Consider the following 14,423-nt stretch of genomic DNA (forward strand, 5'->3'; position numbering starts at 1 on the left):
GGCACACACAACTTTCCGGAGCTAAGTTCTGTGTCTTGACGTGCTAAGTAAGCATTTCTCAAGACTGATCAAACTGTACATGAGATCAGTGCATTTCACCATACTTTTTTTCAAGTACTACTCATTCCTGAGAGGATAAGCCACAAATTCACCATAAGGGCTAAACTTTAACACCAGATACTGACAAGGCATGGAATAACTCACACATCATTGGCTGTGTTTCCACAATATTACTTTGGAAAAAATGCCTAGCCATCTCTCAAAAAATGTACATCTATCCTGATTCAGCAATTCCGCACCCGTTTTCATCTCAGTAATTACAGAAACAAAACCTAGTGTGAGAACATTTATAGCAACTTTATGCATGAAAGCCAAAAACCAGAAAAGGCCCAGATTTCCATGAATGGGAAAGCATACCATACTCGGCAACATGGAACTACTGATGTATACACGGCTAAAACTCAAGTACTTTGAGATGATGGTAATTATCCATCATTGATAGAGTACACATTTCTCACAGTTCATAAAACGGTACCCTTAATACTTGAGTATTTCAGATTTAAATGTTATCTTAAAAATTGATTAAAGTTGAACTAATTGATACAAAAGTTCAAGTTACTTTTCAGGAAGTATACTGACATGTGCAACATAAAGTATTGACGGGATGAGTAGAGAGATGTTTTCCTGGAACAATAGGTATAGAACTGGCTGCGCGTTGTGGCTCACACCTGTAATCCCAGCACTTCGGGAGGCCAAGGTGGGCAGATCACTTGAGTTCAGGAGATTCAAGACCAGGCTGGCCAACATGATGAAAACCCCATCTCTACTAAAACACAAAAATTAGCTGGGTGTGGTGGCGCACGCCCGTAATCCCAGCTACTTGGGAGGCTGAGGTAGGACAATCGTTTGAACCCGGGAGGCGGAGGTTGCAGCGATCCAAGATGGCGCCACTGCACTCCAGCCTGGGGTACACGGTGAAGACTCCATCTCATTAATAAACCCCCCAAAAAAAACAGGTGTAGAGCTGAGATTATTTACAGAATGACAATACTTAGGGCTTTCTCTGCCATCTTAATGCTTAGCTGCATTCTTTCTCCATGTGCTGAGTTCTGTTCAACTGACTACATAACCCAAATGCAATGCCCAGTTTTAGACACAAACGAACGTCAACTAGTCAAGATATATACAGGACACTAGGTAAAGCAGAGAAACTGAAAACTGCAAATTCAGAAGCATATTATATGCATTGCTTGACCCAAAGTATTTGGAATCCACAGCCACAACTGAGTTGTTGCTGACCTGTTTTTCCCCAAGAGGTAAGCAGGAATTAAATAAAAGCACTACAGTTGACTCCTGGTTTATTTAGCCTCTGCTTCTTAGGTGTGTGATTGTGCTTCCATTTAACTTTTAGAGTGAGGACTGAATGAAGTCATCTACATTCCCCCTGAAGCTCTCCATAAAGGAGGCCTAGTCACATGAACAGCCTCAATGACTCTGGACATTCCCATGCAAAACTGATTAAGTGCCATCAATGCAACAGAGGTAGTGTTTGGGGGAGGGGGACATGGGAAAAACACTTAAAAACATAAACCCCTAATTTCTAAAAAGTAAAGAAGAGCCCCTTGCCACAAAAAAAGATGCCATGTTAAAGTTTTATTAAGTTTCAATACAAAACATTCCAAAAAGTGAAAAGTGATCTATAATACCCAAGTTCTATGTTCAACTACCAGTTAAACAAGGAAAACATTTTCTGTATAATTCTGTTTTACAACCAGTATAAACCCAGAAGAATCAAGATCTGATTCCTTTTCCACACATCTGCTAGGTCAGTAAACTATCAAACAGGTATCTGGTCATTTTAACATACTCCTTATATTCCTATTTGGTACAATCTCTATATCCTATACTATCTTCAAGATATCTAAATATCTTAAATATTTAGGGTATCTCAAGAGCCAGAAGGTCCTCACAGAAGCGTTAACCCAAGTAATCGTAAGAGTATAGAAGGATTGGGCTAAGACAACTATGGAGTGCAAAAACCACATAAATTTGGTCATTACCCTTGTGGTCTGTGATTAGTAGTAGGTTGTCAAATGAGAGTTAAAAATGTTGTATTATCCCTAGTTGCAAATGTTCCAAATAAGACAGTGCCATAACTACACGACAAAAACAAAAACAAACAAACAAAAAAAAATCATAGAAGTTGGGTTAGTTCCTCTAATCCAACAACTCAAGTCTGTTTCCTTTGAGAACATTATACTATTGGCTCTAGTCTCCAAACCAATAAAAAACTAAAACTTGTTTCCAAGACTGGGAGGTAAAGTAGGCTTATAAAACAATACAGCAAAAGAAAGCCAAGTGGCCTAATTGTTTCCAGTGTGCTTGCCATCTTAGCATGGTTACTTTCCAGATGTCACTCATAAGTTTTATTCTGCAACTAAACTGTTTGTGGATAAGCCACCACCAAAAAATGTTTCACTTACTGACAGACACTTCACTAGATAGAGCTACCACTTATATCCATCATTTTTATAATTCAACTTAAGTTCTAAATTGAAGAGTTGTCCCCATGACTTTAGCTAAACAAAATGAAAGCCAAAGCTGTAAAATCTATGTAAAGAACCACAAGAACTTCCTGACTACCTCCACTTACCAATTTCCTTAATTACTTCCCCTTTTCCATTTGGTCAATTACTTGCTTTAAGTAACTACCAGTCACTCCCTAGTTATGAGTGTTAATCAACACTGATGCCTTCCTCAGATCCACAGGAACCCCTGAAGGCAAAATCTATTGCCTGCACCAAACCAATTCTGACAGCACTGCTTATGCAACTGTAGTGACTTATTGACAATCAGCCGCCTTCTGCTTCAACAACTCTGTAAAATGAAAAACATGGGATCCTGTTACATAGTATTTGTTTTACTGTAAAGTACTTCCCCCCAAACTATCATTTAAATATATACTTTTTTTTGTTGCTTTAGCTGAAAATAAAAGTAATTGCTTTAAAAAGCAAGCAGGCGCAGTGGCTCACGCTTGTAATCCCAACACTGGGAGGCCGAGACAGGCAGATCACTCAAGGTCAGGAGTTCGAGACCAGCCTGGCCAACACAGTGAAACCCTGTCTCTACAAAAAGTACAAAGATTAGCCGGGCACGGTGGTGCACACCCGTAGTCCCAGGTACTTGGGGAGTCTGAGGCAGGAGAATCGCTTGAACCTGAGAGGCAGTGAGTTGAGAAGCCATCTCAAAAAAAAAAAAAGAAAAAAGAAAAAAGAAAAGAAGCCGCATGCAGTGGCTCACGCCTATAATCTCAGCACATTGGGAGGTCGAGGCAGGCGGATCACCTGAGGTTAGGAGTTCAAGACCAGCCTGGCCAACAGTGAAACCCTGTCTACTAAAAATACAAATAATAATAATAATAATAATAATAATAATAATAATAACCGACATAGTGGCAGGCACCTGTAATCCCAGCTACTTGGAAAGCTGAGGCAGGAAAATCACTTGAACCTGGGAAGCAGAGGTTGCAGTGAGCTGAGATCACACCATTGCACTCTAGCCTGGGCAACAAGTGCAAAACTGTCTCAGAAGAGAAAAAAAAAAACAAACACGCAAGCTTAAAAAATCAACCATAGGCGGCCAGGCGCGGTGGCTCATGCCTATAATCCCAGCACTTTGGGAGGTAAGGCAGGCAGATCACAAGGTCAGAAGATCGAGACCATCCTAACACAGTAAAACCCCATCTCTACTAAAAATACAAAAAATCAGCCGGGCGTGGCAGTGTGCACCTGTAGTCCCAGCTACTGGGGGAGGATGAGGCACAGGAGAATGGCGTGAACCCGGGAGGCGGAGCTGCAGTGAGCCGAGATCGCGCCACTGCACTCCAGCCTGGGCAACAGAGCAAGACTCCATCTCAAAAAACAAAAAAAAAAAAGGTAATATTAAAATTACATACTATGTCATCATTATGTCAATAAAATTATGTTAATCAAACAGGGAACTTGCAGCCACAGTTGCATCATTAACTCCACATTTAGTCAATTTGTATATTGTGGCTATGCAAATGAGCAGGCACTAACTAGTAACAACGAAAGTATATCCTTTTACAAAACGCACTGAGCAAATTTTTTTCTCTTCTTGAGACGGGGTCTTGCTGTTGCCCAGGCTGGAGTGCAATGGCGTGATCTCGGCTAACTGCAACCTCCGCCTCCTGGGTTCAAGCAATTCTGCCTCAGCCTCCCCAGTAGCTGGGATTACAGGCTCACACCACCACGTCCGGAGTTTTTTTTTGTTTGTTTTTCTAGTACAGATGAGGTTTCACCATGTTTGCCAGACTGGTCTCGAACTCCTGACCTCATGGTCTGCCCGCCTTGGCCTCCCAAATTCCTGGGATTAAAGGCATGAGCCATGGTGCCCGGCTGAGCAAACTTCTTACATGTGTACTTCCTTGTTGAGAATGCTTGCATATGAAGAGCTATAAGCAAGCTTTATGGGTTCAAAAATAGCTAAGAATAATCTCATGAATGAGCCAGACTCACAGAAATGTAACCTCACTCTATATTCACAATGAATGTGTCAGGCACTACACATTAAAGCACTTAACTTCATCAATTCCAAGCAGCATTTTCTTTTACAGATGAAGTGAGGACCACAATAACTTGCCAATGTCACAGCTGAACTAAGTGGTAGTTACACAACATTTAAACCTTCAAAGGCCACTGCTTTCAACACTTACCTTAGCATTTCTTACTGCCAGCTTTATCTACTGTGAATCAATCAGCACTCCACGACCATAATGAGCAAAATCATCAACCTGCAAAAGTTAAATAAATGAAAACTAGTTATCTCTCTTAAGGAAATTCTTTTAAAACTTGCCTATTACTGCCCTCTTTTCCAGAAAGAAAAGGCAAGTTCAGACTTGCAGCTTAATATATTTCATGTTCTACTATTTCTCTTAAGTGGTGGAAGATTCACTGGCTCGGGATGGACTGGAATGGCTTAAATGGTTAAGTTGCATGGCTTATGGATTGTCATTCTGTTCCAATGGTGCACTGCCACGTTAAATCCATAAGTTGAACGAACAAAACTTATTTGAAGGAATAAGTGCAGTATAAGGATTTTTAGTTGGAGGTCTTCAAGTTTACTATATTCAAGAGCATCTTTTTCAACTTCATGGCTGGACCTGGGTCATGCTGCCTCAGGTTTTGCTTTTTAAAGACCACTTGCAATAGATTTTCTCCATACAGTGTAGTTTCATAGAACTAAAAACAAGTCAGGCATCCAACTAAATGTCAAGTTTGCAATGGCTTACAGGGGTAAAAAGGGGGACCCCAAACTTAAGCCATTTCCTATATTGACTAAAAGACTAATTTGAAAAAAATGTTAAAACATATGAAGCATGTTTAAAGGTCTTCATCAAAAATGGACTTTGAAAAAAAATACCCCCTCCCAAGCCCCAGATCGCCATTGGTAAACAACAGCTCTATTAATAAAGCCTTTAAGTGTCACACATGCTTAAAAAAAAAAAAAAAAAATCCAAGTGTTGAATTTGGAGGACTTCTAATATGCTATTGAACATTTCTTTTTTCCAAAAGTTTTTTTTTTAATCTAGAAGGCATTTCCATTGCCTTGAGGTACAGTATGTTTCACTGTACTATGAGGAAGGTAAGTGTTCAATTTCGACTTAGACGGAAAAACTAGTTTGCTTTGCTTACCATCTTTGCTGTTTCACAGGCATTTGATGCTTTAAATCTGATGTGGAATGCTGATAGATTCACTTTTTAGAAGTCATAAGCCTTTAGGAAGTTGGAGATAACTTCATTGCTTATCTATTTTCTCCTTTGCAATCAAGCTGTTCCTTTAAAAGTGAGACACTACAGAGTTGCAAAAATTTGAAACAGTAAGAGCAAGCACCTTTGCAGCTTCATGGTTGGTTTTGGCCAAACTTTTTATTTAGTATTCTGTAGTTGTTTAACACACACTTAAATGGTCTTATTGGGGGAAGGGAAAGGGGAGGTTCTTGCAGATTCCCAAGGAAATGTCAGAAAGGCAAAATGGCCAGCATTATCCATTTGCTTTTTTGGGTTTACTGGGTGAATAGCACTTTCCTTACATAGGCATGTGATTTCAGGTTTTTCATACTGAGAACATTGAGATTTCAGTTGGAAGACACCCTGAAATCTTATGAGTAGCATACCCCAACCACCCTCTAATAGCTAGCTTGTTTGTATAGGTAGAATGATTCATCTCTCCATTTTAGATGGCTAGATGTTTTGTGGAAGATCTTAGAATTGCCTGCCTCATTTGCTGGGAAAAATCAGATAGGAAGTGGCCTTTAGGGATACTTTTACTTGGAAAGTTACAACACTAGTACAAGTCTTAACACATTTAACATTTGCTTGTTGAAAAGCAATGCAAAAGTCAAATAAAATTAAACATGTTTTACTTTTTTCCTCACAAGAACATAAAAATTATGGAGGGGAACTTAACAGGGAATTTAAAAAAAGTAACACAATTTTTCCTTTTAGTAGTCCTTGGGTAGTTATGATAGAATAGTTTCCACTTTTTGTTTCTTTGAACTGGGATTTTGGTCCAAAGTTTTGTTTGTTTCTAGTATCTGCTTCTGCCTCCCCCTCTATCAGATCGGCTTCCTCCACGGCCACCACCTCTTGGTGCTCCGCGGCTTGAACTGCTGTAGGAATCACGTGGAGGAGGGTACCCCCTTTCCATAGAAGGGGGAAGCCCTCTTTCTTGTCTGCCAACCCGATCACGACCACTTGAGTAGAGATCACTTCGGCTGCTTGAGTAACTGTCTCGACTTCCACCATATCCGTCACGTGAGCTGCTGTAATCATCATAGCGACTGCTTCCACCATAAGATGGCGGGGGCCCTCGTGTAGGTGGAGCACTACGTGAGTTACCTGCAGGGTCAATGGTCAGGTAATATGGCAACACTATAAATTGTATATATACAACATTTTAAATCTGAATTTACAGAATTCTTGTATTATAAGTTTACTTTCTCAACTGGGTGAGAGGTTTTAAACTCTGCCATTGCTGGCCATAACAGGGATTTGCTCATCTGCTGAGATATGGAATTGGATTCATTTTAATGTTTGTTTGAAAAGACTGAAGACGGTGTGTATTTCAAGAGGATATTCCAGAGAGCTTGTTATTTTATAGTAGACACTCAGCCACTTTCCAGTGATAAGTTGCAATTTTGAACTGTAGAACTTGCCTTCATATTGCAATGGTAAATATTTGATCTTGTTAATAAAATTTTTAAATTGTATTTTCACTGTTGGGGGAAAACACATAAGGCTGCCAATTTAAGCAAGCAAAATCCCCTCCAAAGCAAGCAAACAGCCTCAAAAGAAACTTAGAAAAACAAAAAAAGCCCCTCACAAAACTAGGAAAAGCCCAGCTGATAAAGTTACCCCTTTAAAAGCAAGCAAACATCCCTTTAAAAGCAAGCACCACACAGCCTAATAAACTGGCTCACGAACCTAAAAACTCAAGCTGGTGATACTAAAGACCCTTAACCAGTATCTTACCATAACTCTCATATGAATCTCTGTAGGAACCTCCACTTGGATGATCTGAATAGTCACGATCACGACCATATCCATCTCTATCGCTAAATTAAAGAGAAACCTTTAAGTCCCAGAGAATCAACTTTCATAGCAACTTTTCTTACATGTAAGCCACACAAGCAAAGTCACTTACCTATATCCTCTTGATGGGTAGTCATCACGTGAACTGGAATGACCATAATCACGGTAAGTATAATCTCGTGGTGGTGGTGCATAATCTCTAGTATCACGAGAACTTGGGTAATCTCTGCTTGAATAGCTACAAAGCAAAAGTTTTGGTTTATGCTTTTGATAAGCTTTCCTTCAACCTTAATTATTAATTTAAAAAGCTGCACTTTTCTATTACCTGTCTTTAGTAGAATACCCATCATCTCTTGGGGACAAATAAACATCTCTACGAGAGGGCAGCGGTTCCCTTCGAGGTGGACCTCCGTAACTATCTCTTCCACGTGATACAGGAGCTTAAGGAAAAATATCATTTTTTTAAACATAGCCAGAGAAAAAAGTTAAAACGTGAACTTACATTCAGGCTATGAAAAATAATGAGACTGACTTCAAAGATGACATTACGGAGGCTAGATCACCTAATTTTATTTTCTACAATTTCCCATTCACATTTTAAATTTTTTTCAGTGCTAATTCCATTTATCTAATCACCTAGAACACATGACTAAAACTTTTTTTTTTTTTTGAGATGGGAGTCTCGCTCTGTCACCCAGGCTGGAGTGCAGTCACGCGATCTTGGCTCACTGCAACCTCTGCCTTCTGGGTTCAAGTGATCTCCTGCCTCGGCCTCCCGAGTAGCTTGGATTACAGGTGCCCACCACCACGCCCAGCTAACTTTTGTATCTTTAGTAGAGACAGGGTTTCACCATGTTGGCCAGACTGGCCTCGAACTCCGGGCCTCATGATCTGCCCACCTCAGCCTCCCAAAGTGTCAAGATTACAGGCGTGAGCCACCGTGCCCAGACTCCATGAATAAAGTTTTGTTTTGTTTTTTTTTTTTTGGAGACAGAATCTCACTCTGTTGCCAGGCTGGAGGGCAGTGGCGTGATCTCGGTTCCCTGCAACCTCTACCTCCCAGGTTCAAACAATTCTCCTGCCTCAGCCTCCCAAGTAGCGGGGATTACAGGAACCCGCCCTACACCCAGCTAATTTTTGTATTTTTTAGTAGAGACGGGGTTTCACCACATTGGCCAGGATGGTCTTGATCTCTTGACACCGTGATCCGTCTGCCTCGGCCTCCCAAAGTGCTAGGATTACGGGCGTGAGCCACTACGCCTGGCCAATTAAAATTTTAAGCATCATTCACCTCTCAATTATTTGTGTTATGGTAGTAGCATAGATTATCATACATGGAACATTTACCTCTTCCTCCCATTCCACTGCTACTGCGAACTGGTCCTGAAGGTGCAGATCTCTTAGGAGGAGGACCCCCACTTCTTGGTGGTGGTCCTCTTTTTACTGGGAGTGGTCCCCTGGAAGAACTCATGTTAAAATTCATGGAATATCCACCGTCATCTGCATCAAAAATAGAAAAGAAAAATGTTACTACTCACAAGAATCAAGAAAGATATAAAAGTTTTTTTTTTTTTGAGAGTCTCACTGTCGCCCAGGCTGGAGTGCAGTGGCTTCATCTCGGCTCACTGCAACCTCTGCCTCCTGGGTTCAAGCAATTCTCCTGCCTCAGCCTCCCGAGTAGCTGGGATTACAGGTGTGCGCCACCATACCCAGCTAATTTTTGGTGTTTTTTTTTTTTTTAGTAGAGACAGGATTACACCATGCTGGCCAGGCTGGTCTCGAACTCCTGACCTTGTGATCCGCCTGCCTCAGCCTCTCAAAGTGCTGGGATTGCAGGTGTGAGCCACCAGCCTCGGCCACTGTAAAAGTTTTCTTTGCTTCATCAAGAATATGACCATTATTGGGCCGGGCATGATGGCTCACACCTGTAATCCCAGCACTTTGGGAGGCCAAGGAGGGTGGATCACCTGAGGTCAGGAGTTCAAGACCAGTGTAACACGGTGAAATCCTGTCTCTACTAAAAATACAAAAATCCAGGTGTGGTGGTACATGCCCATAATCCCAGCTACTTGGGAGGCTGAGGCAGGACAATCGCCTGAACCTGGAAGGCAGAGGTTGCGGTGAGCCAAGATCATGCCACTGCACTTCAGCCTGGGCAACAAGTGCTAAACTCTCCCCCCTACCCAAAAAAAAAAAAAAAAAAAAAACCATTATTGATTTGGGTAGTCTAGTTTCACTTCTACTTGATGGAGCATGCAGTGCAGTCATATAGACTGGGGAAATAAGAACTGAAGGTAGTCTTAAAAAAAATTTTTTTTTTTTTTTTTTAGATGGAGTCTCGCTCTGTTCCCCCAGGCTGGAGTACAGTGGCACGATCTCAGCTCACTGCAACCTCTGCCTCCCAAGTTCAAGTGATTCTTCTGCCTCAGCCTCCTGAGTAGCTGGGATTACAGGCACCTGCCACCACGCCCAGCTAACTTTAAAAAATAAAAATGATTTCATTTTCACATCCAACACCTTGGCCTATCAATTTTTAAATGCCTTTCCTACAGAGTGAACTACTTGGACAAGAAATAACACTGTCCACGGTTTAACACCATAATCTAAAACATGCTTCCCATGCTTTCAATTGGCAATCACTTTGGTAGATGAACAAGTGTTGTCAATTTCAAAAGTTGGCGCCTTTCCTCAAGGACTTAACCAAAGCATCCACTTGGTGTGAGCTTGCAGTCCCTAACTTATACACCAAACCCGAGGTCCACGCAAGTTATTACCCATGTGTCCTCCCCGTGAGGGAGGTCCCCTGGTTCCTCCACTTCCTCCTCTTCCACCTCTAAGACCTCTTGGAGGGCCTCTACTTCTTGGAGGTGGAGGCGGTCCACGTCTACCACTTTCAAATGATGGTTTGGTGGCTTGTTCCACCTTGATGGCTTTTCCATCTAATGACTAAAAAAAAAGATATGATTAAATGAAATCAAGATTTAAAAATAATTTGCACATCTACTATGCACTAAGACACTAACTGGTCCTTCAAAATGCAGTTATGGGTAAGTGTTGCTCATTAGTCTAAGAAAAAACACTGCAAATATAGTCAGTTTATATAAACGGGGCTTTTCCGCTTAAAATTCTTAATACTTAAAAACGATACTGATGATCTGGATTGAAACATAAAGTGAACCCATTTCATTATTGTATGGTAAAATTTAAAACAAGGCCAAGTAGGTATCAGCTTGTTATCAAAACTAGTAGCCAAAACTAAAAGCCAAGTTATCAAAATATGGCTTATGGATCTCAAGATAAAATCTATCATGTTGGCTGGGCGCAGTGGCTCGCAGTGTCTCATGCCTGTAATCCCAGTACTTTGGGAGGCTGAGGCAGCTGGATCACCTGAAGTCAGGAGTTTGAGACCAGCCTGGCCAACATGGTGAAACCCTGTCTCTAGTAAAAATACAAAGTTAGCCGGGTGTGGTCGCGCATGCCTGTAATCCCAGCTACTCGCGGGGCTGAGGCAGAAAAATCGCTTAGAACTCGGGAGACAGGTTGCAGTGGGCACTGCACCATTGCACTCCAGCCTAGGCAACAGAGGGAGACTATCAAAAAAAAAAAAGTATCATGTAATGCCATAATTATTCTGAACTGAGAGGATGTTACGAGCATAAGATATAACTCACTACTAGATTTGGTTCTGCAATTACAGAATACTCTGGAACAGGATCACAAACAGGATGAGTGGATCCCAGACAGGTATATACTGAAAAACAACGAAAACTCGAAAGCTGTCCTAGACCAGACTTGGGCAACTACATGTTACTTTATGCACTAGTAACAGGTTATCATCCATTGTATAGACAATCTCACCTTTCCATTCATGTCTCTGGCTGCATCCTTAGCGTCTGCTGGGCTTTCAAAGGTGACAAAAGCAAATCCTCTTGATTTGTTGGTTTCACGGTCTTTCATCAAGAGTACTAAAAAGTAGTTTTCAGAAAAATAAAGTGTTACCCTAGGTCAAATGAAATAACCAAAGTAAATGTGTAAACAAAAAGCTCAGAACTTCTTAGAGGACAAAATACATTATCATGTCAGACGATCAATGCAATCAAATTCATCATAGCTTATATTTTAATTATAATAGCCCAGCCTGTACTGTCAGACAACTCACCTTCCACTATTCGTCCATATTTGCCAAATACTGCTTCAAGAGCTTTCTCATTTGTTTCCGTATTAAGCCCACCAATGAAGAGCTTTCCTGGGCGATCTGCTTCAACCATTTTTTTTTTTTTTTTGGCCGGTGAGTCTGTTGAAAAGGAATAGTATTACCTCACTGCAAAAAGTTCCTCAAGTTTATTGGACACTTTTACTTTCGCACATTTCTCATATTTTCCACTAAAACCATTGTTCCTTAATAACTAAAGAAAACGATAACGAGCTAAGCCTCAGCCACAGTAGGAAGCAATTTGAATTAAATAGTTTAGTAACAGTGCAATTTACATAAAACTGGTTAAAAGGGCCCAACTTAACTTTTACCACTACCCTTGATCACCCTTAGCTGTTCTTAAGCAACAGCTGCTTAACATTTGAAAAAGCAACTTTTAGTTCCAGTCCTGTTGCCTTTGAAAGATTCAATTACTCATCACACCCTTCCTAACGATGGTTTTAAAAGACTCCCAAGGTCACAGGCTAGACACAGGACCTTAACACCAAGCCCTCTTCCAACGACTCCTCTTTTCCTCATTAGGATTCCCTACTAAATCCAAGGAGAAATGTGAAGTTTAAGCCAAGTTATGCCGCCTCTTCTTCACCGGCCCCCGCCCTACCGAAAATTCTACTATCCGGCCAAAAAGATAATAACAAATTGTCAACATCGTTTGCTATTAAGTAACGGAACGCGGACGCACACACTAACACTCGACACTCCGTGACTGCAGCGGAACCTAATTAAAACTCGTCATTAAAAACCGCGTGTAAAAGACAAAATGGCGACACTTGGATTCAACCCAGAACCACCGACACTGGTCAGGGGACTAACTTTTACCACCAACATTGGCTGGGAACATTCAGAGGGCTTCTTCTCCGGGGCCGCCAATGAATACGAAGCCCGCAGCCCGCATGGAAGTCCACATGCCCATCATTAGCGCCAGCGCCATACCAATGCAGGTATCGCCGTGGTGCGGTCGCTCCTCGCCCCGCTCCAGCCTACAAAGCCCCGACCTCCGCTACCAACTCCCGCAGACGGCAGCCAAACTTTCTCGAGAAGCATACAACCAAACGGGCCCCCTCATTTGTTTTCCCTCGACCCCCTCAGCTTTATTTAAATAGGTCGGAACCTTTGAGTTCTTAAAATGGCGCCCGCCACCCCCATCTCCAGGGAGATATAATCCCCAGTCCTAACACGGGGAGAGTGTCACGAAAAACGGACTGAGGAAAGCAGACACGTACCGGAGGGGTGACAATGGGTTCAAGCTCCAACGAGCTCGCCGATAGGGGCTTCCTAGCGGCTCAGCACCAGTGGCGGCTGCCGGGTCCGAGAACCGAACCGCGAAGCCGCTAGCACTACTGCGCAACGAGGGCGAACAAAGGAGACAGCAAACTTTATACTGCCCGGGAACGAGGCTGAAGGACCCGGATGGAAACGGAGCTTAGAATTCGAAACGCAAAGGGAGGGGGGAAGTAGTTCCCAGTCTCCCCATTGGCTGGCTCCTCTGTCATTCACCCTTCTCTCCTCCCTTTTTCCCGGGCCCTCGGCGTTGGGTCGGCGGACCTTTCTAACCGTTCTCTCTACCCCCACCCGTTCTTTACAAACGCGGTTTTTTTGCTTTGCGCTAAAATGGTGCACAGGCTTCATTTAATAAAGAACTAAAGTTTATTGAGCGTCCTAGTGGGCCGGGCACGGTGCAAAACTTTACTTTTACTTTTCCATTAACTCTTCTAATTGTCAAAATGTGATGAGGGTAGATACTCCTACTATACCAATTTTGCAGAAACGGAAAACAAAGAAGTTTTGGCAATATTATATATTTTCAAAAATTGTCTTTAACAAGTGTTTTTAGTGGGTGTGGGAATTTCTGATAAATACATGTAAATTTCAGATGAGTAAAAAACATACAAAACAGCATGCAGATAGTACATTCATACAGAACAATTACTGAGCACCTTGTAAATGGTGGGCTCTGGGCTAGGCCAGGAGGATACAACCCCAGGGAAAAGAAGAGTCAGGCCTGTGGGTAAGGATGCCGGATTTAAGAAATGAAAATACCAGGCCGGGTGCAGTGGCTCACGCCTGTAATCCCAGCACTTTGGGAGGCCAAGGTCGGTGGATCACGAAGTCAGGACATCGAGACCATCCTGGCTAACACGGTGAAACCCCGTCTCTTTTTAAAAATACAAAAAATTACCCAGGCGTGGTGGCACGCGCCTGTAGTCCCAGCTACTCGGGAGGCTGAGTGAGGCAGGAGAATCCGGGAGGCGGAGGTTGCAGTGAGCCAAGACTGCGCCACCGCACTCCAGCCTGGGCAGGCGACAGAGTGAGACTCCGTCTCAAAATAAAAAAGAAAATGCGGGACGCTAATTTATTCTGCGAAGCTGTTAAAATTTTTTAAATAAAAATATGGGACGCGGCCGGGGCGCGGTGGCTCAAGCCTGTAATCGTAGCACTTTGGGAGGCCGAGGCGGGCAGATTGCCTGAGCTCAAGGGTTTGAGACCAGCCTGGGCAACATGGTGAAACCCCGTCTCTACTAAAATAAAAATAAAAAATAAAAAAATTAGCCGGGCGTGGCGGCGTGTGCCTGTAGTCCCAGCTACTCGGGAGGCTG

The 14,423-nt window shown here is 42.4% G+C and overlaps 1 protein-coding gene and 1 non-coding gene across 5 annotated transcripts; both read right to left on the minus strand.

Annotated features, from left to right (window-relative positions):
* Positions 1 to 1,638: 1,638 nt before the first annotated feature.
* Positions 1,639 to 13,238, minus strand: RBMX (RNA binding motif protein X-linked). Of its 4 annotated transcripts, none has more exons than XR_010132614.1 (12): positions 13,050 to 13,216; positions 11,773 to 11,907; positions 11,472 to 11,578; positions 10,388 to 10,559; positions 8,961 to 9,113; positions 7,939 to 8,053; positions 7,726 to 7,851; positions 7,554 to 7,636; positions 5,715 to 6,920; positions 4,736 to 4,813; positions 3,463 to 3,579; positions 1,639 to 2,877 (listed from the first exon to the last, which is right to left on the minus strand). XR_010132614.1 is itself a non-coding variant. In XM_031005853.3 (9 exons), exons 2-9 carry the CDS (start codon positions 11,879 to 11,881, stop codon positions 6,610 to 6,612), a joined length of 1,176 nt encoding a protein of 391 aa, XP_030861713.1. In that variant the 5' UTR covers positions 11,882 to 11,907; positions 13,050 to 13,238; the 3' UTR covers positions 5,930 to 6,609. The 4 variants fall into 4 exon arrangements, 1 of the variants encoding a protein (XP_030861713.1); XR_010132613.1 differs by lacking the exon at positions 3,463 to 3,579 and adding an exon at positions 3,789 to 3,912; XR_010132612.1 differs by lacking the exon at positions 3,463 to 3,579 and having other exon boundaries at positions 4,736 to 6,920.
* On the minus strand, positions 11,654 to 11,725 carry LOC115932530 (small nucleolar RNA SNORD61). The gene has a single exon (XR_004068799.1). It is a non-coding gene; the product is annotated as a small nucleolar RNA SNORD61 (small nucleolar RNA).
* Positions 13,239 to 14,423: the final 1,185 nt, after the last annotated feature.

Source organism: Gorilla gorilla, chromosome X (assembly GCF_029281585.2).
Source record: "Gorilla gorilla gorilla isolate KB3781 chromosome X, NHGRI_mGorGor1-v2.1_pri, whole genome shotgun sequence".
Classification (NCBI taxonomy): domain Eukaryota; kingdom Metazoa; phylum Chordata; class Mammalia; order Primates; family Hominidae; genus Gorilla; species Gorilla gorilla.